The sequence below is a fragment of the Dipteris shenzhenensis genome, chromosome 14 (assembly GCF_047967505.1).
Source record: "Dipteris shenzhenensis isolate YYH24624 ecotype China chromosome 14, Dip_SZ_1.0, whole genome shotgun sequence".
Taxonomy (NCBI): domain Eukaryota; kingdom Viridiplantae; phylum Streptophyta; class Polypodiopsida; order Gleicheniales; family Dipteridaceae; genus Dipteris; species Dipteris shenzhenensis.
In genome coordinates this window covers 19,603,504-19,630,058 of record NC_141609.1, presented here as the reverse complement: position 1 = coordinate 19,630,058, position 26,555 = coordinate 19,603,504, and the positions used below count along the sequence as shown (strand labels likewise).

General features: G+C 44.6%; 1 protein-coding gene across 8 annotated transcripts in view; it reads left to right on the top strand.

The window, feature by feature from the left end:
- LOC147894309 (thiamine pyrophosphokinase 1-like) overlaps nucleotides 1-26,273 on the top strand; it is a 57,194-nt gene extending 30,921 nt beyond the window's left edge. For all 8 annotated transcript variants that reach the window (XM_087384553.1, XM_087384548.1, XM_087384550.1 and 5 more), the window contains exons 6-7: nucleotides 18,233-18,482; nucleotides 25,806-26,273. In XM_087384553.1, coding sequence (XP_087240679.1) covers nucleotides 18,233-18,482; nucleotides 25,806-25,993 — 438 coding nt within the window. In that variant the 3' untranslated portion in view covers nucleotides 25,994-26,273. The remainder of the gene's footprint in view (nucleotides 1-18,232; nucleotides 18,483-25,805) is intronic.
- The last annotated feature ends 282 nt before the right edge of the window (nucleotides 26,274-26,555 follow it).

The window sequence follows — 26,555 nt, the reverse complement described above, 5'->3', positions numbered from 1 at the left end:
GGTGCTTTGGCACCATTGGAGAGATAGTGCTTCCAAGGACACTTTTACAACCCACCGACGAAGTGCTAGCTCTTTGATTGTGACCGACTGCCATGTATGCAGCACCCTTTTTGGGGTGTGACCTACCGATAGTAGAGTGGAGGAGATTTGAGCAGTTACATGTGACTATGTGATCTAGGATGATTCGGAGCAAGCCCTTAGTCCCGCATAAGACAGCATAGGCAGAGTTCGTCATGACACCACTACAGATTGATGCCATCTTAAAGATAGTGACATTCATTCAGGGTCTGGGACTTACCCCCGTGGAGACTACCGAGGCTGGCTTTGGAGTCATCCAGACGACTAGCTGAGAGCGGGGCAGACACATGGTATGCACGTATATCCACATGGTTTGCCAGACACGGGATTCAGTATAGTACGGATGCACCCCCTGAGTCAATCCCGCAAGATGAGATTAACCGTATCATACGGTTAGACCTCCTCCAGCTCCACACATCTTCGATTTGGGGGGAGATCAGGAGCTCCACACCAAGACCTAGCTCTACCGCGACCACTTCCTGAGAGTTTTGGATGAGGGATTCATCATCAGAGCCTAGTAACTCGGGGACAGAGCAGTCTCACACGCACTGAGGATCACCATTGGGCAGATGCGGGTTTCATCCCATCGGTCGAGGATTGAGATAGGGAGAGTAGCATGTATAGCCAGAGAGCAATGAATCTGCATGCTATGCACACTAGGAGTGACTGAGATAGAGGAGCACTTTCTCTGCACCTGCCAGCCTACTACGGGATCGGGGGGAGTATGGATTGCCGAGAGAGGATCGTGAAGGCCACCCGTGACACGGAGAGCGAGGAGAGCACACTTGATTGAGGTCTGACCTATCATAGCTTTCCTCAGAGGAGACCGCCCGAGACGAGGGGGTCACTCTGAACATAGCTAAGCAGGTTTAGAGATCGAACACATCCCCCTCCGCCACCATAGTAGGATACAGCTAGACAATACAGATCCGAGACATTTTTGCCGTTCATAGACGAGCCACCACAGTGCCAGGTTTTGGATTCTGAGTTCGAGTTTGAGTTCCAGCTCTCACCCTACTTCAGATTGTTCATGATATGATATGATATGACATGATTTGTATTTGATTTTTGCTTGAGCTGTTGAGCTCTTTATTTCATCATAGTACTCAGTAGGGGCGTTAGCGTGCCCTTTGCTCCAGCCCTTTGTGGCTTGTATGAGTTTTTCCCTTCTGGTGTATTCCGCACTTTGTCTCATAGGCCCGTGAGGCCTCCTGCGGACGTTAATCTCTCTCTCTCTCTCTCTCTCTCTCTAGTTGTCCCATAGGCCCGTGAGGCCTCCAAAGGATGTTAATATTTCTTTCTTTCTCTCTCTGATGCCTTTGCTTGGTATACACATAAGTCATACAACTTAAGAAAAATAAATAGGGCTAGAGAGAGGATAATTAGTTGGCCAATGACTTTTTTTGTTTTTTGGAAAGAGGGTATTTTTATTTATAATTTATGAACAAGACCCGAAGGTCAGTACATAGGCTCTCATTCCTAAAAATCCGCAAAAGATCTCAATACATAAGATCATCAAAAGCCCATTAAAGGCTATTACCAAAAGACAGTACACAGTACCCAGAACACCAATCGAGAAGAGAAGACCTAGTAAACCAGTGACAAGAAGAACTGCAATAAGCCACCTGGGCTGAAGGTCCATCCACAATCCAATATACAAGCAAACAGGACACATCTTAACCCTCCTGATTCAGGAGGGACTGGAGGGTCGTCTGCAGGTGCTTTTGCTGCTTCTGGAAGGTACCGTGATTCCATGTATCTTTGGTAACCAAGATATGAGCCCTGCCAATGCAACGTCAAGCTTGAGTTTCTCAATGGTTTTACCTATACAATCATCAAAATCCTTGATAATCTTCTGACGTTCCTGTAGTCATCTCCCATGACAGTATCAGAGGAATGACATCGAGAAAACATTAGTAGGACCATAGCATTCCGCTCGAGCCAGATGAACCAATATTGACTTCTTGTAGCTGACCATTTCCTTGACTTCCATCTAAATGGTTTATCTCCCAATAACACTATCTGATAGGACAAGGGTGAACAACCACTATTTGTCCCAGATGCAAGCAGAAAAGGAGCAATTTAGAAAAAGGTGAGGCACGTCTTTGGGGGCTCTGTGCGGTCGAAGGCTCTTTTTAAAAGCTTTACCAATTGCAGCTGATCTACAACCCGTCCAAGCTGCCTTAGCCATGATCAGCCAGAGGAGGCAGGCCCGTTTCTCTGGAATCACTTTGTCCCAGATTTGTCCTTCCAATCTGAGATACTGTCTCTCCTAAACCGCTTGACATTAAGCATTGCAGCAACTCCCACCTGATTGTGGAAGATACTCCTAAACCACTTGACATTAAGCATTGCAACAACTCCCACCTGATTGTGGAAGATAGGTACATGCACAAGGTTTTTTTGACCTCCCCAATGAAACTCCTGCAGGGCCTCCACTTTGCTTACCACCCATCCAGGCAAGGGAATCTCTATCCCATATCTGCATGCCAGATTTGATGAGAGCACAGTCAAAATGATTGATTCTGAATTTCTGTTTTAAGCTCACCTTCTGATAACCAGCATTGATCCTCCCTATTCCAAACGTCTTTCCATAGTCTAATGCCCTTTTTATTTAGTCTGAGCACATGCTTCAATTGCCCGTCATGAAGACTGTTATTTTTCCAGATGACCGAGAATCAAATCGAGTTTTTGGTAGTAAAAGTACATGTTTTACTAGAAAAGACTCTCCATCTACTAAAACCTCTGATTTTTTCCCTGCCTTGTTTGTTCCATATGTCTTCTTAGAAGGATGGCCCAACTTTCCTGTTTACAAGGAAGAGATTTAATGATCCATTTTCCCATAAACCAAGCTGCTGACAGTATATGGGTAGTGGCACTTGCTTCTAAAGATCAGGTCAAGGCCCAATCAGAATGTACAGCCCCTCCCCTTCAGCCCTCCCCCTCAGCCCCCCTCACTGCCTCCCTTCCCTCCCTCCCCCGCCTCCCCCTCCCTGCCTCTCCCTCCCCGCCTCCCCCTCCCCCACTCCCCCTCCCAGCCTCTCCCTCCCCACCTCCCCCCTCCCCGCCTCCCCCTCTCTACTCCCGCCTCCTCTCCCTCTCTACCTGCCTCCCCCTTCCCTGTCTCCCGCTCGCCTCCTTTCCCCTTCTACCCGCCTCCTTCCTTTCCCCTCCCCGCCTCCCCCTTCCCCGCCTCCCCCTCCCGGCCTCCTCTCCCCGTCTATCCTCTCCACCTCCTCCCTCCTCTCCCCCTCTACCCACCTCCTCCCTCCCCGTCTCCTCCCCTCCCGTCTCCCTCCTCTCACCTCCTCTCCCCCTCCACCCTCTCCACCTTTTCCGCCTCCTCCCTCCTCTTTCTCGGTCTCCTCCTCCCGGCTACCTTCTCCTCCCTGGCAGCCCCTCTGCCACCTTCTCCCTCCTCTTTGTTTCGTGCCCCGGCTGCCTCCTCCTCCTTGGCAGCCTTCCCTCTCATCCTCCTCCTCCTTTCCTGGGCAGCTTAGTGCAGAAGGAACTTTTCCAAGTGTTTGAGTCGGCCTTACCCACCTCGATTGGCGATGGCTTGGCCTTCAGCCAATCTCCATCCACTCCCACCGGCCACCGCGAAAACAATGATTTTTTCAAAAGACGAGTTGCAACAGCTTTAAAAAGACGCAGAGCAAGAGCTTTTGGGTCAGTGATGAGGACACTTCAGACTGGGGGAATGACATAGGGTTCACTTGGATTCAGAGGGGTGTTTCCTTCAGATATCTAGGATTCCAGGTTGGGGTGGGCATCTCTCCAGCACAACAGTTTGCTCCAGTGTTGGAGAGTTTCATGAGGAAACTCATCTTTTAGAGTTCTTCGAGACTTGACCTTGCATCCAGAGTTGTGGTTGTGAACCAGGTATTATTGGCCACTGCATGGTTCGTTTACTCTTGTTGGTGTAGGTCTCGAGGTTGCTCAGCTCCTGAGACCTATCAGGAACCTCCTATGGAGCGGTTTAGATGGCACCTCAGATGCTGTAGCCAGGGTGGCTTGGGAGACCCTCATTCTCCCCACATGAGAAGGAGGTCTCAGTATTATTGACCCGAACTTGCAGTGTATGGCCTTGCTCTGCAAGTTCGTAGTACGTGGATTGATGCCTGGATAGGAGCCCTGGAAAGATTTTTTCTCACGCAACATTTAGTCTTATATCCTTTCTCATGGGGGAGATTGGTTGGACAGCAGCAGATTGATCTTTACTTCAGGCCATCTCAAATATCCCCCTTCTCCTCTCATGGCTGCTATTCTGAAAGCTTGGGGCTGCTTCAGAAACACACTTCGCAGAGTTCCACCACCTTGGCAGCCAGCTATGTGGAATGACTCGATTTTGGATGACCATGGCAGGCCACTCGGAGTGTCACATTATATGCAATGGTCTAGATGGGAGAGGGGACCTGCTTCTACAGTAGGCGCTCGGCAGGCCTTTATGAGACTTCCAGAGGATCAGAGACTTCTAGCAGTTGGCCACCTCAGAGGGAGTGCACTCAGGATACAGCAGATACAGGCATCCATTCTACCAGTTTGGATTGACACAGATGACATGCCGATCACAGAGTCCACCTTGTGGGGAGCGTTTTCAAGGACGGGCATTCCGTTATAGATTATTGCACTGCAAGATGCACATGAGGATACCCTAGTCTTGCTCTGTAAGTTCGTAGTACGTGGATTGATGCCTGGACAGGAGCCCTGGAAAGATTTCTTCTCACGCAGCATTCAATCTTGTACTCCATCTCATGGGGGAGATTGGATGGGTAGTATCAGATAGATATTTACTTCAGCCCATCTTAAATCTCCCCCTTTCCCTCTCATGGCTGCTATTCCGAAAGCTTGGGGCAGCTTCAAAAAAACTCTTCGCAGAGTTCCACCCACCTCTTGTGAAGAAATTCACAGGGAGCCAGTCATGTGGAATGACTCGATATTGGATGACCATGGCAGGCCACTTGGAGTGTCACACTATACGTAGTGGTCTAGATGGGATAGGGGATTTGCTTCTACAGTAGGCGCATGGCAGGTCTTTAGGAGACTTCCAGAAGATCATAGACTTTTAGCAGTTGGCCACCTCAGAGGGAGTGCAGTCAAGATATAGTAGATAGAGGCAGCCATTCCGGCAAAGTGGATAGACACAGATGACATGTCGATCACAGAATCCAGTTGGTGGGGAGTGTTCTCAAGGAAGGGCATTCCTTTACAGATTATTGCCCTACAGGATGCACATGAGGATACCCTAGTCTTTGATGTTCAATCGGGAGGCAGACTTACCAGATCTTCCGATGATATTCTTTTGGAGGTTGACTTTCAGCCTGTCAGGATTGCAGGTTTTATGGAGTGAGGCAAGGATTCACAGTGGCATCTTGACCTTGATCCGGTTCTCCTTGCGCTAGGGTCTTGGAGACTCTGGTTATATGGTGGTTCCCCTATTAGGATCTTGTAGTTGGACCCATGGGAGTGGGAATGGATTGATGAGGGCACCGAGAGAAGAGCATCCCCTTCTTTTGTTATACAGTCAGAAATGCCCGGAGATTTTAGCTCAGTAGTAGAGGTTGGAGGCCCTCCAGAGCCCCTCATTGCGATAGTTTTCAGACTTCCGCAGTTGTGCAGAAAAACTTGTGGCGTAGGCTCTGGAAATCCCTCAGGAATAGAAAGATCACTCTTTTCTTTTGGCTTTCTATTCATGGAGGGATTGCAGTGAACATGTGGAGATCCAGGTTCGGGGCTGACTCTACTTGTCCTCGTTGCCACAGTGCAGTTGAGTTAGTACAGCATTGCCTTTGGGAGTGCAGACAGGCGAGGAGGATCTTGAAAGATGTTGCTAGGATTTTTAGTATCTTTCATACAGCACCTTTCTATATGACTTGGGGTTTAGTAGCATGGTTATCTCTTACTGGCCCTCAGGTGTTCTTCAAGGGACATGACACTTAGTGGAGTCTTGTTCCCTCCAGGATGTTCCCTTCACTCCTTTCAGACCTAGTAGACACATCGTGGGAGATTTTGCCTAGCATTGCAGCTTGGCATATTTGGAGAGCCAGGTGTACTGAGGCGATTGAGGGTACCCAGGTTCACCCTTGCCAGGCTATGGCCAGTATTTAGACCGACACTGTACACACTCTGATGGCCATCTAGGCAAGCATGCAGGGATCCTCCAGAGCAGCCACTGCTAGGAGAGTTACGTTTTTCAGAGTTTAGAGAGGATCTCCTTTCTTCTTTGTGTTATGCTCTAGCCGAGGTAGCATGACCTCGGAAGAATCAGTTGACATTTCCCTTAAAGGATCTAAGTCTGTAATATATGTGTTTGCGCTTCATGTAAATGATCGGGAGGGATTTAATGTCAAGGTCCTAGGTGAGGGCTGATAGCACCAGACTAGGTAGATCTAAGACCAAGGGCCTAGTGCAAAGATGTGCCTAGGGGCAAGGAATTTAATGCATCCCAAGAGAGGGGTGAAATGTTGCATTAGGAAGGCCCTATAGTGATGACATGTGGCATCTAGATCTATCTAGGGAATTGGGGGCTTGCTGAGGCTAGTGAGAGAAGAGAAGAAGATGATTCATGTGAAAAATTTGCAATGTAGATCTCTGTCTGCTTGTTAGCCTAAGTGAGATTTGGCTGGGAGGTGATTAATGGTGCTACTCCCGTGATCTTCAAGAGGGGAAGTAGAAATAGTACTTTACATTTGGTATCAGAGCGTAAGGTAAGGGTAGGGCTCGTTGGGTTGTGACGGACAGCTTGTGGAGAGATCAAGGGACGTGAGCGTCAAACTGATTGGCGCGGGCCTACACCAGCAGGTCGTAGAGCACAAGAGCGGGGCGCGCAGGCGGTGAAGCTGGGTTGGAGCGGAAGGTTCCTGGATGATCCTTCGACAGCGGTACTTGGTGGTTGACCAGATCGATAGGAAGCCCGTGAGGCGCTGACGGATAATTGGCCTACGCCAAGAGGAGCGTAGGGCCTTGAAAAGGGTAGACGAGTCTAAAGGCTGCGCAATTACAGACCAGCGTCGAGGGAGATCCAAAGTGGCTGACGATGCCGTGATCGATGGCGCTCCCGTAAGGCGAGGCATTCGATCAATTATGTGATTGATAATGAGCCTGGAGCGTAGCTAGAATGATAGAGCGGGAATTCGTCACGGTGTCAGAGGTGACGCAGTGCAGGTTGACTACCCGTGGTCTACGAAGGACTTAAATTAACGAACTGTTGGGCCTGGGATAGCGTGGTGGTTCGACAGTCGACGGGGAAGAAAACCAGACGGGGGCTTCTGAATTGTGGCTGGAACTAGAGGGTTGCCGTGACGACGGACAGCAACAGTTTGGGGGCGGGAGACCATGTGGTCCGAAATACCCGACGAAATAAGAGAAGGATGCCTATCATTTAGTAGCTCGTGATTGCGTCAGATTAATACAGATCCCGCTAGCTAGCGCTCTGTTTGCATCGGAGCTACATCGGGCGTTTGGTATCTTTAACGAGGAGAAATCAGGAAGCACCTTTTTTCGATACAGTTTTATATATATAGTCTTGTTATTCCTACACTGTGAAAAGGAACGTTCAAAGTATTGTATATTTTGGGAGTTTAGTGTGCAGGAGAAAGAAGAAAACAAACCAGGAAAGCAGAACAGAAAAGAAGAGTATATATATATATCTTTTATTTGGGTTCTAGAAAAGACTGAAAAAAAAAAAACCATTTTCCATTGTGAACCTATGGAGACAGAAGGGCAGAATTCGAGGGTGAATCCTAGTGAGTCTAGAGTACAGTCTACACAACAAATGTCACATCATGTAGCACCTACTTTGATCGGTAGGATTTCGATATTAGAAGATGCTTTACAGCAGATTATGAACCAGCAGCAAAGCTCCAGCAGAGCCAGAGCCCAGTATCCATTCATTAGAGCGCGCAAGGGTCAAAGTGCCTAATATCGCTAATTATAGACCGGAGAAGTACGCTAGTCGGATGACCGAGCGCAGCTCTGATGTGATCGATGTTTGGTTACACAAGTGGGAAGAAGCCTTCGCCATTTGTGAAATTAGATCTGATCTAAAGAAAATCCGTGAGGCCACACACCTGTTTATTGAGGCAGCGGATAGATGGTGGATAAAGCAACAGAAGGATCAAGTTGCTCCTACCACCTGGGAAGGGTTTAAAGCTGAATTTAAGAAACACTTTCTCCCACCCGATGAAGAGTCCCGAGCTTGGGATGCTTATAGAAATCTTCGTCAGAGGAGTCTGTCGGTGGCAGAGTACACCGACAAATTCAGGGAATGTGTCATGAAAATAACAGGCCCTCTCCCTATGTCGGTTCAGTTAAAAGACTATATCTATGGACTGAACGACAAAATCAAAATGGAAGTTCGGGCTAAATATGTGACTACATTATATGAATCTATTGCAGTAGCCCTGAACTATGAGGATGCCAGGGGTAGATCTGGTGGATTTGTGCAGGCAGGGACTCAGTATGAGTACCCGAAAAAAGGGGGATTTCAAAGGAAATGGGTTTCAAAGACAAGTGTCTCGCAGCCAAGTGGCCAAACCAAGCAGGTGAAGCCGGTTGAGGGACTAGTAAAAACAAGTACCACCGTTGGGCTGAAAAGAAAAATAACTCCAATGGCAGCCTGGGCTTGGTCAAAGTCCTCGTTGACCCCTGAACAAAAAGAGAAAGCTAGAAAAGAAGGATTGTGCTTCGGCTACCTTCAGCGACATCAGTGGAAGGATTGTCCACTGAATAAAGACCGTCGCACGGCTAATATGATAATATCTGAATGCGACGTGGAAATGCAGAAGAGTCCCAATGCGGAACATATGCAGATGCAACTGGCGGGACCTTCTCAGAGGTTAGTACCTTGTCTGTTATGTGTATCTGTTGCTAAGTTAGTGACGAGTGCACCTGATAACATCCTATCTAAGCCCGCAGCAATGGGGTATGCGGCCTTTAATGATACGGAGTTAATTAAAATGAAAGGGCAAGTGGCCAGTCATGACGTCATTGTGTTGTTTGACTCGGCGTCAACTCACAATGTGATTAACTCCAAGCTCGTGAAGAGGCTGAAATTAAAGACAAGCCCATCTGACTATGCGTATACAGTCAGAATGGCAGATGGAAGTTCAACTGAAGTATGGGACCAAAGGGTTACCCAGTTGGAGCTTCGGATTCAGGACTATGCTGAGAAGCTTGATTTTGAAATGACTAAGCTTGCTCATGCAGATATAGCCGTGGGTATGGCGTGGCATTCTAGGAAGAATCCAACCATTGATTAGAAAAAGCACGTATATCAATTCAAGATGAATGATGTGCTTTATGTCTTGCGAGGTGAAAAAGATATACCTCAGGGACCGTTGGCTTCCGTGATGGAAATCAGAAAAGCTCAAGTAGAGTTTTTATTCCTTTGCACAGCATCGGTAGAGCCGATGGATGATTCTTCGGCTAGCACTGATGTTACGCAAAGTGGTGAGATGGCCAAGCTGGCTAATCTTATAACAGAGGAGTTCTCTGAATGTTTTAGGGATGAACTACCTTATGGGTTACCTCCAGAGCGGAAAGTTCAGCATAAGATTGAACTGATCCCGGGGGCAGAACCTGTAAATAGACCTCCCTATAGAATGAGTTTTGCTGAAGAAGCGGAGGTGCGTAGACAACTGAAAGAATACCTCAAGTTGGGGCAGATTCAACCAAGTTTCTCACCTTTTGCTTCGCCAGTGATATTAAAGAAGAAAAAGGATGATACGTTTTGCCTCTGTATAGATTACAGAGCATTGAATAATATCACTGTTAAGCACAGGTATCCGATGGCTCGGATTGATGATTTGCTAGATGCATTACATGGAGCTGTGATTTTCAGCAAGATAGATCTTAAGTGCGGCTACCATCAAATCCGGATTAGAGCCGAGGATGTGCATAAAACCGCTTTCAGGAGTAGGTTTGGTCATTATGAGTTTTTGGTAATGCCCTTTGGACTTACCAATGCTCCAGCGACTTTTGTCATGCTTATGAACGATTTACTACGTCCGTATATCGGAAAGTTCGTAGTACATTTTATTGACGATATCTTGATATTCAGTAAAAGTGTTACTGAGCATCGTGAACACTTAAGAATAGTGTTCAGTACTTTGAGGAAAGCCAGTCTTTATGTGAATAAGAAGAAAACTATACTATGTATGGTTAGGCTTGAATATTTAGGGTTCATAATTACTCCACAGGGGGTAGAAATGGATCCGAAGAAAGTGGCTGCGATACTAACTTGGCCAATCCCTTAGAGTCTGACCGCGTTGCGATCATTCTTGGGATTTGTCTAGTTTTATAGAAGACATATTAAAGGATATTCCGGAATAGTATCGCCATTGACTGATCTGACCTCAGATAAAGTACCTTTTATTTGGGGACAGAATCAATAAGAAAGTTTTAACACCATAAAGCAAGCTGTGGTCACAGGACCGGTGTTAAAAATAGTTGATCCCCAGAAACCGTTGTTCCTAGAAACCGATGCAAGTGGCATTGCGGTAGGAGCAGTCCTCCTTCAAGAGGGAAGGCCAGTAGCCTTTGAAAGCAAGAAGCTTTCTCCCTCTCAAAGGAATTGGCCAACTCATGAATTGGAGTTGTATGCTGTTATCCATGCTTTGAAAACATGGAGGCATTATTTGTATGGTTCAGAGTTTTATGTGGATGTGGATCATGATACTCTGAAACATTTTTGTAAACAGCCTGACTTGAGGGGCCGCCAAGCTAGGTGGGCAGAGCTCATGCAGGAGTTTAATCTAACGATTCGGTACCGAAGAGGAAAAGACAATAAGGTTGTTGATGCGTTGTCTCGCATTATGCACAACCTGAGTTTCACGGTATTAGAGAGTGCTCTAATGACCGAGATAAGAGAAACTCAAAAAGTGGACGAGTTTGTCCAGAGCTTGTGGCCTAAAGCTCATGTGTTAAAACCCGGGGAAAATGAAAAGGATGACCTGGCATCTAGAAAAGGCCAAACTTATGCAAGATATACCATAAGGGATGGTATGCTAGTTAGAAATGGCAAGGTTGTAGTACCTGGTCAGAATGATCTCAGGCAGAGAGAGTCATTCGACAGTGCCATGATGGCCCGTGTGCGGGACATCCAGGTGTCGAGAAGACATATGATCTCGTGAAGCGAGATTTCTTTTGGCCAAAGATGAAAAAGCATATTCATGAATATGTGACACGGTGTTTCTCGTGTCAGGTAAGCAAGGCCGAGCGGGTGAAGCCACCGGGACTTTTACAGCCCTTGGAAATACCACTAAGTAAGTGGGAGAGCATTTCCATGGACTTTATTATAGGACTGCCTACGACGCAAGGAGGGTATGATTCTATCCTTGTGGTGGTTGATCGTCTAACCAAGATGGCTCACTTCATTCCGACTAGAGAGTCTGTTAGTGCCCCGCAAGTGGCGGATCTGTTCATTAGACATATATTTCGTCTACATGGATTGCCTAGATCCATAGTGTCAGACAGAGATGTCAGATTTACCGGTCATTTTTGGACAGCGGTATTTGAGACACTAAGGACTGAGTTGGGAATGAGTAGTGGGGATCATCCTGAGACGGATGGTCAGACGGAGAGAGTCAACTAGACTTTAGAGGACATGCTGAGAGCATATGTGTCATTGAGGCAACATACATGGGACAAGTGGTTGCCATTGTTGGAGTTTGCCTACAATGATAGGAAACATTCATCTACCGGGTTCAGTCCGTTTGAACTGAACTATGGTTATAGACCAGCCAATCCAACTATAGTTGGAGTACCTCAGAAAGTGCCTAGTGCCGCAAACTTTGTAGTTCAGATGCGGGAGATGCTAGCACTTGCGAGAGCTAATATCCGCTAGGCTATGGATAGAGCCAAGGTGTATGCGGATGAAAATCGGTCTATAAGAGTATTTAAGGAAGGAGAAAAAGTTTTCTCAGAGTTCCTTCGCACGCGAAGTCGTTGACTTCAGGAGAGTGTGCTAAGTTATCACCTCGATACTGTGGGCCGTGGTTAATTCTAAAGAGAATAGGTAGTGTAGCCTATAAATTAGAATTGCCACAGGGGTGTAAAGTGCACCAAGTTTTTCATGTTTCGCGCTTAAAGAAATTTTTACATACAGGTGACTCACTAATCGTAGGTGTGGTTTTGTTTCAGGAGATAGAGGATATTGCAAGGCGCAAACCAACAAGAGTCCTGGACCGAGGAACAATGCAAATACACGGTGTTGGTTGCATGGCATGGTCAGCCTCTATCTGAAGCTACAGGGAATCTGTATATCAGTTGCGGAGAGTGTTCCCAGATTTTATCATCGAGGACGCTGATGTCTGAAGAGGGAAGGAATGTTATGCTCTAGCCAAGGTAGCATGACCTCGGAAGAATCAGTTGACATTTTCCTTAAAGGATCTATCTCTGTAATATATGTGTTTGCGCTTCATGTAAATGATCGGGAGGGATTTAATGTCAAGGTCCTAGGTGAGGGCTGATAGCACCAGACTAGGTAGATCTAAGACCAAGGGCCTAGTGCAAAGATGTGCCTAGGGGCAAGGAATTTAATGCATCCCAAGAGAGGGGTGAAATGTTGCATTAGGAAGGCCCTATAGTGATGACATGTGGCATCTAGATCTATCTAGGGAATCGGGGGCTTGCTGAGGCTAGTGAGAGAAGAGAAGAAGATGATTCATGTGAAAAATTTGCAATGTAGATCTCTGTCTGCTTGTTAGCCTAAGTGAGATTTGGCTGGGAGGTGATTAATGGTGCTACTCCCATGATCTTCAAGAGGGGAAGTAGAAATAGTACTTTACACTTTGAGTCTCCCTCAGGGTTGAGGTGGCATTTTCAGCCTCCGCCTTGGTTTGTTATTAGCTCCTTTTGAGCTGTTTTTTCCCTCATGCATAGCATGATGTATTCCCTCATTTGAGCTTGCTCTCGCGGTTTTCGTTCATACTTAATGAAGTAATTTCCTTGAAAAAAATAAAAAATAAACCAACTGCTGACCAGTTCAAATCAATCACTCCTAAACCTCTTACAAACCTCCCTACGACTCTGGAAGAGTACAAATGTCCTATCCAATCTTGGCTATCTTTATGCAATTATCATCACCTCCCCACAAGAAAGTCCTGAATAAAGAACTGAATTTGAGGAGGCAGGATTTTAAGAGTGCCCAGCAAGAAATGGAGTAAATCACTGAAGGGTACAAAAAGTGGTTCAACACAAGATTCCTTGGGGGGAGGGAAGGCTGGAGACCTTGCATTTAGTTAGCTTCTTTCTGTTTTTTTCCAACACCCATTCCCAATGTGCCTTCATGGAACAATGGAAGCCCATGGGGATAAAAAGGAGTCTAAACCGGACTACTTCTGGAATTTCCTTAATCCCTGATTTTTCAGCATTTGGGATACCGCCCCCCCCCCCCCCATTCCATACACTCCTGTTTCGCTGTGATTGATCTTTGAGCCTGATGCCAAACAAAAAGTGTCAAGGCAGTCCAAGACCCCCTTCACAGACCACTCATCATTAGCTGAAGTGATATTCACTTAGTCAGCAAATTGTTGGCAAACTATCTGTCTTTCACCTGGAAAATGGATACCAATGATCTCCTCCTTATCTACTTTGTCTTGGATGAGCCAACCCAGGGCATCAGCAGCAATGACAAATAGGAGAGGAGAAAGAGGACAACCTTGCCTGATGGAGACCTTCAAAGCAAAGGGTCAGAGGTGAGGCCATTTACTTTGACTTTGGCCATCGAATTAGATCAGAGAGTATTGATAAAGCCTCTGAAATTAGGACCTGCACCCATGTCTTCCAAAGATTGTATAATGAACCCCCATTTCATACAGTCATAAGCCTTATCAAAATGTACTTTCAGGAAGCCGATGTTTTGACCCTCTTCCTCAGCGAGTTCCAAACCTTCCCAAAGAGTTATGATGTCCTCTAAAATGTTTCTTCCTTTTATGAATCGCTTTTGTTCTTCTTGAATCCAGAATTGCATCTTATTTTTCCATCTCAGAGCTAGGGCTTTTGCTATAATCTTGTAGCTGGTATTAACCACAGTAAGGGGGCGCTAGTTTGAGATCTGGTCTTTCTGACCTCCTTTGGGAATTAACTTAATCATCCCTAAGCTGATTCTCTTATCTAGGATTCCTTGGGAAAGAGATTCTTCCCATAGCATCAAGAGTTTGGGCCCAATTGTGTCCTAGAAAGTTAAATAAAACTCAACTGGTGAACCATCTTCACCCGGCGTTTTTCTGAGAGCCAAGCTTCTTTGAGCTCCACTAATGAGAGGGGTTTGTCCAAAAATCTATTCCTTTTTCTGTAGTTACGGTCTCGTTCTCCCCCAACACTTTGCTAAAATGGCCATGTATCTCTTTACACTGTCTTTGTCTTGGGTAACATCTCTGTCTGGCCAAACCAGTTTTTGAATGTTCTCTTGGGCTGCTTTCTTCCTCAAACTCCTAAAACTATCTTCTGTTGGTGTGTCAGCCTTGCCTGCCCACCAATCCCTTTGATAGATGAGCTGATGTTTACTTTTGCATAGTTCTTCCTCTCTTAGCAGTCTTTTAACTTCCATCAGCTTCTTTTGGACCTCCTCTGAATTGTCACCTTCTAGTTCGGCAAGAGTATTTTCTAAATCAGCCCTCCTCTTAGCTCGGACCGCTGCTGCTCTTCTTTTTACACTTTTGAGCAAGTATTGAGTTCTGAGAGTGGCTCTTACCCATTTTTATGAGTAAGAATCTGTGCATGCAAAGGCACAGTGCCAGATTCTCTTGACCTTCTGTTGAACATAAGGTAGTTGAAAAAAAAGGGATTTGCTTTAAACTAGGATCTCCTAAACTTGGCCTCACCTCTGTCTAATAATAAAACCATAGGGCTATGATTTGAAAAGGGTAGAGACTTGGAAGACTTGCAAGACAAATTAAGAGAATCATCACTGATCCTTCACATAGAATCTGTCCAGTCTGGCTTTCCTGTGGTTTAGACCGACCTGATTATCACACCAGGTGAAGCCAGGTAACTCTGAGACATGAATAAGGCCTACCTGATCGTTAAGACCAATCCTTGCCCTTGATTCACTGCCACTTATGACCTACCCAGCCCCTTCCATCTATCAAGCCTACTTTCTACCATGTTAAAATCCCCCATCAGGATAGATTCTTTAGAGAGAATGCAACTATCCCATAAAAAATTTCTCTCTCCAATAACATCAGGTGCATAAATCGAAGAAGCCGTACAATTCAGATTGGAGTGATCAAAGTTTACTCCCACACCGTGACAACCAAAAGAGTTGTTAACAATGCCTATCCACTTTGCAAATTTCTTCTTTATACCCAGGGCAAACTGGCCCTTACCTGCAGCGTGATTACTTATAAATCAAATCCTTTCTCTATCCACATTGCTGAGCTGCCACAGTGAAGTTGAGAGCCACCAATCTTCACCTCCTGAATACCCAAAAAATCAGGTTCTAACTGCTCCTCTTTGAGCTATCTTCTTAAAAGGGGTGGTCTAAAATCATTAGACATTCCTTGAACATTGATACTGAGAAATGAAAAAGCAGTAAAATCCATTACTTAAAATTTTTGGTCTTCTTCTTGAAGGGGGCAGCCCCCTTGGGGGCTAAGCCATTACCCTTTCCAAACTTTCTTCTTCTCACGATTATTAGACAGCTCCTGCAAAAGGGTTCTTCCTTCCTTTTCGAGGTTCTCCCTACCTTCAGGTTCAGAGGGAATTACTCCTTCCTTATCTAGTGTCAACTCCTTGTCATCTTTGTACAACTCATCTTCAAACCTTTGGGTTTAACAAACTATGTCACCAAAATTAGTGTTAGAGTTGACATCTTCTTTCCTAGTAAGAGCATCACAAGAGTTGGGAGAAGACTTGAGGGGACTGACAGGAGGCTTTTCCAGAATTGGTTCAAGGATTTGGTGTGCACAGTCAGTTTCGGAGCTTCCTATTCATTCCTCCTACTTCCTTAGGTACATCAGCATCTTGTTGAGTAGGGGGCGGGACCTCATCTTCATTCTCTTTGTGGTTCACAAAGGAGGGGGGCTTTTCATGTCTTTTGGGGGCAATCCCGGATAAAATGACCACCCGCTCCGCAGATGAAGCAGGAGCTAGGAATATTTTTGTAGAATATTTTCTGCACAAATCTACCACCTCGCGCGTCTTCGAGAATCAATACTTGTAGGGGTTCAACAGCTAAATCCATCATGACACATGCTTGGGGATTATTGCCTAACCTCAGGCTTGTAGGCCGATCCTTTATACTTGATCCACAGCCAAGCAATAAGCTTGCGAGCTCCTCCAAATCAGTCTTACTAAGCCTTGGTGGTTTTGCAGGCGATAGGCTAGGATTACACCTAGGCTTGGCTTAGCTACCCCTCGCCTTAGGTGTTCGTTTCAAAAGCTTTCCTTGCCAAGGAAACTTGGCTATAAGCTCCAATAGCGCAGCTTTTGATGCGCACTCCCTAATGCCGGAGATGCCTGTTGGTCTATTGAGATGGCATTATGTGCGGACCTAACAAACCTGTTGCAGTTGCTAGAGGAGAGGAAGGAGGGTCGAAGGGAAGGAGGTTCCCGAGTGCCGGCCTACAGGAGAGGGAGGAGCCAAGAGACACTATGGGGGAGGGGAAGGGGAGGGTGAGAGACTTTGTTAGGTGTAGAGGCTCTGGGGGGGGAGGGGGAAGTGAGGACATCGTGATACGGATGACAAAGGAAGCTAGTGCTGAAACCAAACCAAGGGTCAAGAGATGGGGGTGAATGATAACTTGAGAAATGAGCAAAATTGAAGAAGGAAGAAGGGTGGGTCCTATGAAGCCATTGGGCTCTCCGGCAAAAGGTCCAAGACAACCATTGGGGAAAAGGAGGAAGTCCCCACCCCTCCCAGGCCTGCCTTCATGCTAGGCACTGAGCCAAGCTGATCCATTAGCTGCTTTGTACTTGTAATGGAGCAGGGTCTACTGCCCGTGACCCCACTTTGGGCAGGGTAGAGCTTTTTGCCAAGGGTTGCCCTCCTTGCTCCCTGTTCCAATTCATGAAAGCACATGATTGAAAAAGGAGGAGAAAGATGTTGATATTATTGCCATCCTTTTGAAGAAATTTATGAAGAGAGGCTAAGAGAGCGTATGGCAGAAGAGCATAGGCTTTAGTAAAATCTAACAAGTGCAAGAAAATTGAGATGCAAGCCGTGAGTGTCAAGAAAGACTTGGCTATCTATTACAAGGAACCCAATGGGTTTGAAGGAAAATTTTTCAAGCATTCCTTGCATACATCCATATATGGTGCCGATCATGTCGGCGGCATTTCTGCACATTCAATTAATTAAATCAGTGGTTTGACTAAATCAAAGAAAGTGTGTGTGTGGGTTGGGGGGGGGGGGGGACATGGTTGGTTTGGGTCAGGTACCTAAAGATTAGTCTTTAGGTACGTCTAATACTATAGGTGCATTTTTTTATTTTCGGGGCTGGAGGGGGGGGGGGCTGGAATCGTCATATGGCGCCTGTTCTAAGGATCTGCTCCTGCTGTCATTGTCTACTCCTGTCCTTTGTACCCTGTTTGCTTTTGTTGGCGGCCTGTGTCTGCCATACCACAGCCCACAAAACCCTCTTGTGCCTTGGAAAGTCCTTGCAGCCCTGGAAATTCCAATGCATGCAAACATTGACAGTGCAAGCCTGTATAAGTGAGCCGTCTGCAGCGTTAGGCTACATGTGAGCCGGCTGCAATGAGCAGTGCTGTGTGCAGAGCATTAAGTCTGGACAGCTGTCAGCAGCCCATTGAGGCACAAAGCGTGGACAGCTATGTTACTAGAGACTGGTCTGCATGCAGTGGAGAGCTATATTTCTATATTCTGGTTCAACTATCTTATCACTATAATACTATATTGTACGTACTATGCATTGGATAGTTTAACAATGTATTCTATACTCCAATGTATTTACATAGGATAGTTTCACACACACTCTTTTAGGTGAAATCCATATAGCCTTATATTACAGGAAGCAGTTCCAAGGGTACAAATACAGAATTCTGAGCACAAGAGAGTTCCAAATCATTCTAGTGCTTGTTAAGATTTGAGTTTTTATACTCCCCTTAAGTTTGGCATTTCACATAAATACATAAATTTTGGTCATTGAAATAGTTGAGTTGATATGCTAATTGCCAATTGTATTCAATACAGGTAAAGGTTCTTGTGGTTGGTGCTTTGGGAGGAAGGCTTGATCATGAATTCGCAAACTTGAATGTCCTCTATTCTTTTCCAAACATTCGGATCATTCTCTTGAGCGATGAAAGTATGACATTTCTTCTTTCAAGGGACTTCACTCATGAAATTCATATCAATCCTTCTACTGAAGGTCCACATTGTGGCCTGGTGCCATTGGGAGGCCCTTCATTCAGCACTACTACAACTGGTCTCAAGTGGAATCTGGGTATGTCAAGCTTTTTGTATGGTTAGCAACAAATTTTTTTTTTTGGGTTGATAAGTTTGAGTAGGAATTGAAGATTGGAAACCATAAAGAAGACTTTCAAGAAGGGTGGCACAATTTGTCTCCATCAATTCGTATTATGAAGATTTAAATCACATATCATCTAGTGACATGGTTGCAAATTTATTGCAAAAGAACCCCACAAGAACAAGAGCGAATGAGGTAGAGTAGATTTCATCGGCCATATATAAAGAATTCCGAATCAGCAAATATTATTTACAGAGACAAATTTGCTATGTAGCAAGGATTAATAGATGTGAGGCCTTTTTGTCCGCCAAGACAAATGCAACTTCAACATCAAAGCTGACAAAATTTACCCAAGACCCAAAAACAGACTATAAAAGTCACATGCAAACTTGTGCTTTTACTGTAGCTCTTGTATCTGCTAAGGTTCCACTTGGCAAGTTTCGTGCTATGGCACACCACATGAAAAAGAAAAGTCTAGCTAGCATCTATACCTTGCTAGATGAAGATTGCAGGATTTGCATCTAGCTGTATGTAAAGGTTCCTTGTGAAGGAGAGTATGCCCTTTACCTGCTTTGAGACTATTTTTTGAGTCATCTGGCAAAGGCTACAAATACTTTCTTTGGTCGTAGCCCTTGCATTTTGTGGAAATTTATTTAGGCAAGGGGCCCTAAACACTCTTTCACTAACTGTGCCCATCCTAACTATGGAGTGCGGAAGCATGGAATGCTGACTGGGGGGGGAGAGAGATAGATAGAGAGAGAGAGAGAGAGAGAGAGTTTGTTAAAGTCTTCGGAAGACCGATGGGTCTATGAGACTGTGAAACCCTGGTACAATCAAGCTGTGAGGGTGGAGCTACTAAACGAGCATCCACACCAATGCACAATGTAAAAATAATGCAGAATGATAGTTCTAAGTACTAAGTACAACATAGTCATGTCGATGATCGAACTACAAATCAGTCATATCATCATCACCATCCTCATTAGGACATCAGAGGTGGATGAGGTATTGGAGGCAGGAAATCGGTGATAGAGTGCTGTCGGCCACTCGAGGGTGCGTTCCCGTGACGTCTCCTGGTCATAGCTCTACGTCTAACAAGCGAGAGAGAGAGAGAGAGAGAGAGAGAGAGAGAGAGAGAGAGAGAGATGCATTAACGTCGAGGCCTCGCGGGCCTATGAGACAAATGCAAAACCGAAAGGTAACTCATACAAGCCACTAAGGGCTGAAGCAAAGGGCTCACTAAGGCCCTTGCTGAAAGCTAAAGTGCTAAGCTAGTGAACAAAATAGTAGAGTAGCAAAATATGAGAGAGAGAGAGAGAGAGAGAGAGAGAGCTGTGGACATCATGGTTATGCTAACTATATCTTCATTCTTTATGTTGGGGCTTGCTGCATATACTATCTTTCTTGAAAGATTTATGGGTTTCATGGGCTCGTGGTAAAAAAATCATTTCACTTTTTGGTATTTTCCACAAGATAGATCAATTGGGTCGCATGCCCTAATTGTTATCATGTCATTTTGTGAAAGTCTCCCCTCCCTCAAGACATTTGATTCCTGTCCCCAACCAGTATTTTTCCTAGTTTGGTGCCATGCTGTGTGGAATGCATCAGTTGATAGTTCTTGATGATGATTGCGCATAGTCTGAAATATGTAGAATATTCTTTTAAACAAAGTTAATGACATTAATAATGATAGAGTTGGAATTTAGAGACATCAATATTTGTTGAGCTCACAACTTAGAAGACATGCTCACATAAAATATCAAAGGATGCTTTCATGAACAACCCAAAACACGCAATATATTGAGCCAAACTTTTATATCCCCACTCATCCCTACGAGGCTTGTAGTGGGGGTTTACAAGGTAAAGCCACGAAGGCTACTAACAACCAAAAAACGACTATTGAAGACGACCAAAAAACTCGACACACAATCGACGTGTGACTCCCAGAGTATGCAACATAAAATGAAAGAGAAACATAGTCGGGCATTGATCTCACACAAAGACTGGCAGTATATAGAGCTTGTAGAGAAGAGCCACATAGGCCAAGCACTATCACGATAAGTCACAAAGACTTTAGGAAGTTGATACGACACATGCTGCATAGAGCTATATAGAGATGCCATCCAAAACGTTGCAGATGACGCCATCAGTGCATGGAATCTTCTAGCCAATGTTGAGATGTTACCAGCAATATAGACTAATCAGTGATGACCTCAATGAGCCAAGAACCACTTTCTAGCTTCCGACTCTCATGGCCAAAAGATCCGGAGGAAAGGAAAAGCCACCGCAATTCTACCACCTCAAATAACCACGTTTAATCATGCATGCAAAACGCCAATTCTCGAGGAGTCTCAACCACCTTAGCATCCCACGAATGTATATTCAAACCCTATAATTCTAACACCCTTCCTTAAACTGAGGGAGATGCAACACTCACAAACAAAAAATTCTACAGTCATCTGACCTAGAAAATATCGCAACTAATGTAACACTTCAAAAAGCATAATCTTCGTCTACGTCGATCACAGGAGGTGTCTCTTGAGCTAAGTCTGCGTACTGATCTTCCAGTTCTTCATTTACCAAGCAAACCTTTGAACTACTAGCTTCTTTACTCTTACTGTCGTAGGCTTTCTTGTAGCAGTTCTTCTCCTCATGCCCTTCACGTCCACAATAGCTGCAAGCTGGCATAATCTTCTTCCCATCATCTCGAACCTTTCTTTTGTCTTTGTCTTTGGCTAGAAACGCGGGCTCACTATTTGCAGAGGTATTCATCTCAGCTCGCCTTTCCTCACTTAGGAGTATTGCGACCACATCATGGAAGGTTAGTGTGTTGGAATTCAACCTCAAGAATGAGCTAATTCCAATGTACCTTGTAGGAAGACTTGTGAGCAAGATGGCTTTGGTGTCGTTGTCATCAACCCGAGTTCCAAGGGCATGGAGTTGTTTCATGATCAAGTGCATCTCGTTGAGGTGCACTGCTAGAGAATCTCCTTCATCCATCTGGAGTTCGAATAGCCCCAGATTTTTTACCCTCGACCCGAACAATGTCTCAAGCGTACTCCAGTTTTGCGCCTCCGAGTTTGAGACATCCAAAAAACTCTATGCCCAAAGCTCTACCAAGTAATCCCAGGGCCTTCTCGTTCTTTAGGTCCCACGCTTGCATTTTCTCAGGGCCTTGGTTGTTGGCGGTCTTCTTCTCGCAGTAGGAAACAAACCCCCCGCAGGCCCTTTTCCATGAAAAGTAAGCGTAGAAAGAGTTTCTAGGATTGGAAATTCCTCCAACCAAACTTGACAATGGATGTTTCAGGTAGACAAGACTTTGAACTCTTAGACCAGGCGTCCATGACTCTAAGATAGGAGAGCTTGATAGCAGACTTCAACCAATGTATCAAGAGGGAGCTTGATCCTTCTTCGAATAAGACTCCTCGGTTTCTTTGGGTCTACAATTCCAAGACTCAAGAGTGATTTTCTTCGTATGGCCTTTCTCAGCATACGAACTCAACCCCAAGTAGTATGACCTGCTCTAATACCAATTGTTGAAATTCAGAGACCTTAATATTTGTTCAGGTCCCAACTTAGAAGAAATGCTCACATAAAATATCAAAGGAAGTTGCACGGACAACCCAAAATATGCAATATATTGAGCCATACTTATATACCCCCACGCATCCCTACGGGGCCTGTAGTGGGGGTTTACAAGATAAAGCCACAAAAGCTACTAACAACCAATAAACGACTATTGAAGACAACCAAAAAACTCAACACACAGTCGACTTGTGACTCCCAGAGTATGCAACCTAAAATGATAAAGAACCGACACACAGTCGGGTACAGACTAGCATTATGTAGAGCTTGTAGAGAAGAGCCACACAGGCTGAGCACTATCATGGTAAGTCACAGAGACTCCAGGAAGTGGATGCGACACATGTTGCATAGGGCTAGATAGAGATGCTCTGCCGTATTAGCGGACATGCAAATTTCACCTTCGTACATGTTGCGGCCTGCTAGTTTTGCGATAATTCTTTCTATCTTGAGTGATGCGTTGCCCTATCAGCTAGATTTAGATGCTCGTCTGGGAGAGACTAAAATGAAATCATTTAGTCTTCACAAGTAGTTGCATCTTGAATGAAGAGATTTTGGACTACCTTATGATTAGCCTTCTCCTTTAGTGCTAGCCTTCGTCATGGCTGAGTCTGCCCTTCACCTCCAAAGGGCCGACAGAAAATGGATGCTCAAGTATGTGTGGGTGTGTGGATTTCTATGTGTGAGAGCATATGTTTATACTATGGTCTACACCCACTGTTGGGCGCTGATGACATTAGTGGGGATGTCATAGTAGCTAATCCATGCTATGTGTGATGGAGTTTATGGTTTTCAACCTTATGAGTGACTATCATGAGATTGAAACTGCACTATGTTGTCTTTTTAGAGGGTGAGTTTGGGCATGTTCTTGGACTCATCTAGGTATATGCCCGCTAGAAAGTTGTAGACGACACCAGCAGTGCATGTTGTCTTCCAGCCAATCCTGAGATGTCACTAGCAGTAGAGACCAATCGGTGAAGACCTCAATGAGCCAAGAACTGCCTGCTAGCTTCCGACTCTCATGGCCAAAAGATCCAGAAGAAAGGAAAAGCCACCACAATTCTGCCACCTCAAATAACCGCGTTTAATCATGCATGTAAGAGCACCGAGTGTTGAGGAGTCTCAACCACCTTGGCACCCCATGATTTTTTTTTCACTCTCTGTAATTCTAACAAGAGTCATGAGTGTGAGAATTCATTCTCCTTCAAGTTATCGTATGTCTCTAAATTTTGGTCTGTTCATAATATGCTCATGCTTCTTTCCTTCTTGGTCTTGTTTGTTTAGTGGTTCTTTCTCTTCAGTGCATTTTATACTAATAAAAATAGAAGGGCTGGCATCAAAACTATATGGTCATAATTTTCTTGAAGACTTGTGTCCATACAGAATAAGTGTGGCAAACCCTTGGGAGCGTTTATGTGGAGCATAGCAGGGGTGAAATGGTCATGATTTTGTTGAAGACTTGTGGCTATGTAAAATAAGTGTGGCGAATCCTAGGTAGCATTTCTGTGGACAAAACATATCAGGGGTGAAATGTTGGACACAATAACATGGTTAGGTAGCATTTCTGTGGACAAAACATATCAGGGGTGAAATGCTGGACACGATACCATGGTTTCTTGATTCGTTAATTGGTGGATGATATGTAGTACTATTTAGGAGCCGAATGTTTCACATAGGTGTTGGTTTAATCACCTTTCACCCCTTGTAAAATGGGAAAACACTCTCTTTATCAGGGCCAAATGGCCCGTATCATGATCCATAACAATTCATGAAGTGTTTCACCTTCCTCTCATTGGGGTTTCACTTGATGAAATAATCCACATGGTGTGTGAATACTTCACCAACTCTGCCAGGGGCATGCATAGAAAATAAGGAAAGAGAAGGGGATCCACATTTCCCTTTTTGTTTGCAAAATCTCTATGTCTAACAAGTGTGGAGCCCAGTTCCATGGTTGCCAATAGATGGGTTGCATAAACAAAGCAGAAGCATATGCTGAAAGAAAGAACATTGGCAACAGGGGACAGAAAGATAGCACATTAACAAGTATTGGGTTGCCCCCCCCCCCTTTAAAAAAAAAAATTGTCCCTTTAAAGAGATTATTTATGTATTGCTAAAGCACAAAGCTGAAAATGCATGCACTGAAGCCCAAGAGCTGCAGGACAAAGGAACTTGCTGCAGCTATGTGCTAGGGCCTCCTTTCTTTACTAAGCTAAGCTGAGTGGCCAACCAAACTATGAATGAGGGGGGTAGAGGGAATTTTATATAAACCCCAAGCCCTCTAGGAGTGGTACCTAATGGGCTGAGATATGTGACACACAGAGTAGCATCAGCATGGGGTCCTATGTTTCATATGTAGGGGTTTTGAGTAGGACGACTCCTGATAAGATTAGTATAAAAAAATCTCCTTGCCCTAGTATGCTATCCACATGCTGATTGGTATGGTGGGACTGTGAGAACCACAGATGCACTTCAATGGAATGTAACCTTGATAGCCGTCCTTGATGTCAAAGCTGTTATAGTATTATACTTGCTGTAGGCCAAGGCCTCTTCCATTGTGGATAACACAGATCTTACAACACTTGCCATAATGCTTTCCTAGACTACTATACACGTGCAAATAGGTAGGCAGCATTTCCACACTGCACGTAGACGTGTATGTGACAATGCCATGAGTTAGTGCAGCGACCCACCTGTTGCTCTAGCCCACCGCAAATGGTGCTGGTGACAAGTTACTCAAGTTGCTAATCGCCCACATCTTGAAGAAGTTGAGATTCCATGCCCCCATAGATTTCTCCTACGTGCCAAAGCCCCACAAGAGAGGCATCGTACTAGGTGGCCAGCTTGCATGTGTATGAACAAGACCCTTAATCCAGGTACTGATCAGTGAACGCCCCTGGCCCAAGTCCTCATGCCAACATATAGCCTTAGACCATGGCTAAATATAGCTTGAATTCTTTTGACCTTGTAGCTTCTTTCTAGATAGTTCTCTTCCTAGCCTAATAAGCCTATTCTCTAAGGTCTCCTCTAATACTAGGGCTAGCTACTAGCAGTCCAGGGAACTTTCCATCCTGAAGATATTTATGTCCTTGTAAAATGGAGTAGGAAACCCTTCTCTCTGAATTAGCTATTGTGTTTTTAGATTGATCTACAATCATAGACTCCACAACACCTTTAATCTTGACTTTATTACAAAATCCTCATTAGAAGTTGACTTGACATTCATATATAACTCTCAGGCAGTCCTTTGAAAGCCCTTGCTTGAGACATTGGAATCTAGTCCACCTTATAACACTAGCATATCATCATTGTACTATAACTGGTCACTATGTTATGTATCTTATGTGGCTGTTACGGAAAGTTTGTGTGTCATTGCCCACTATTGGATGCATGCTGGGTTTGTAACTGTACATCAGCTTAGAGTTTCTCTTTGGAGGAACAGGAAAAGACATCAAATCCTTGAAAGAAACTAGCCATGATTGTTCGAGTTGTTGGCAGGACAGTGCAGGGGGCACGGGCGTAGAGCATTATGCTATAATCTTATTCTCTTTCCAATTGTGTTTGGATTTCACAGGAAAAAAAGTCCACAGCTTAGTTCTTGTGAAACTCTTGTTTTAATGTTCTTTCTCATGGAATGGCATTGTCTTAAATTCTGTTGTGCTGATTAAGGAAACTAGTTTTGGTGTTTGTCCCACAATAATGGTGATCCTTACTTTGCAGATAAAACTGCTATGCAGTTTGGTGGCCTTATCAGTACATCAAACATATATGAGAATGATATAGTGACAGTGTCTTCAGATGCTAGCTTGGTTTGGACAATCTCAATCCAGAAGCTGAATGAACATTTGCAAGAACGTGTTGCTGTTATGAAATCTCAAGGTCATGGGGAATTAACAGACCACGTATAGAGATAATTTCTCTTACAAGGGCATCTTGAAATTGTATGAAGTGCTATGAATATTTGATGTCTACCAGAGACTCTATTGAGTGATCTCAGTGGTAAAATTTGAAATTATTTATTTACTGCAATATTGTTGCTGTATAAGTTTACAGGATTTATGGAGGGAAAGAAAGATTCAAGGATATTAGTGAGATATATGATATTGTAATGTTATTTCTGAATAATTTTGAGTCAAGGATATTGATTATCTAAGATGCTGGAAAAGAGGAGGTGAAATTGGAGATAGTGTGCCCTTTTACTTTTTATTGTACTCACCTTCATTCGTTCTTGTCCTTTCCTCTTGAGTTTTCTAGATCTTGTGTTGAGGATGTCAATTGATTTAAGAGGAGGTGAAATGGGAGATAGTGCACCGTTTGACCTTTTACTGGGCTCAGCTGATTGCTTGTTGTCCTTTTCTCTTTTGACTTTTCAAGATGTTGCGTAGCACTGTTACTTGGCAAGGCAGGTCGTGGTGTCAAAGTAATTTCTAATATATATACCAAAGGTGCAACTACAAAAATGAAACTTCC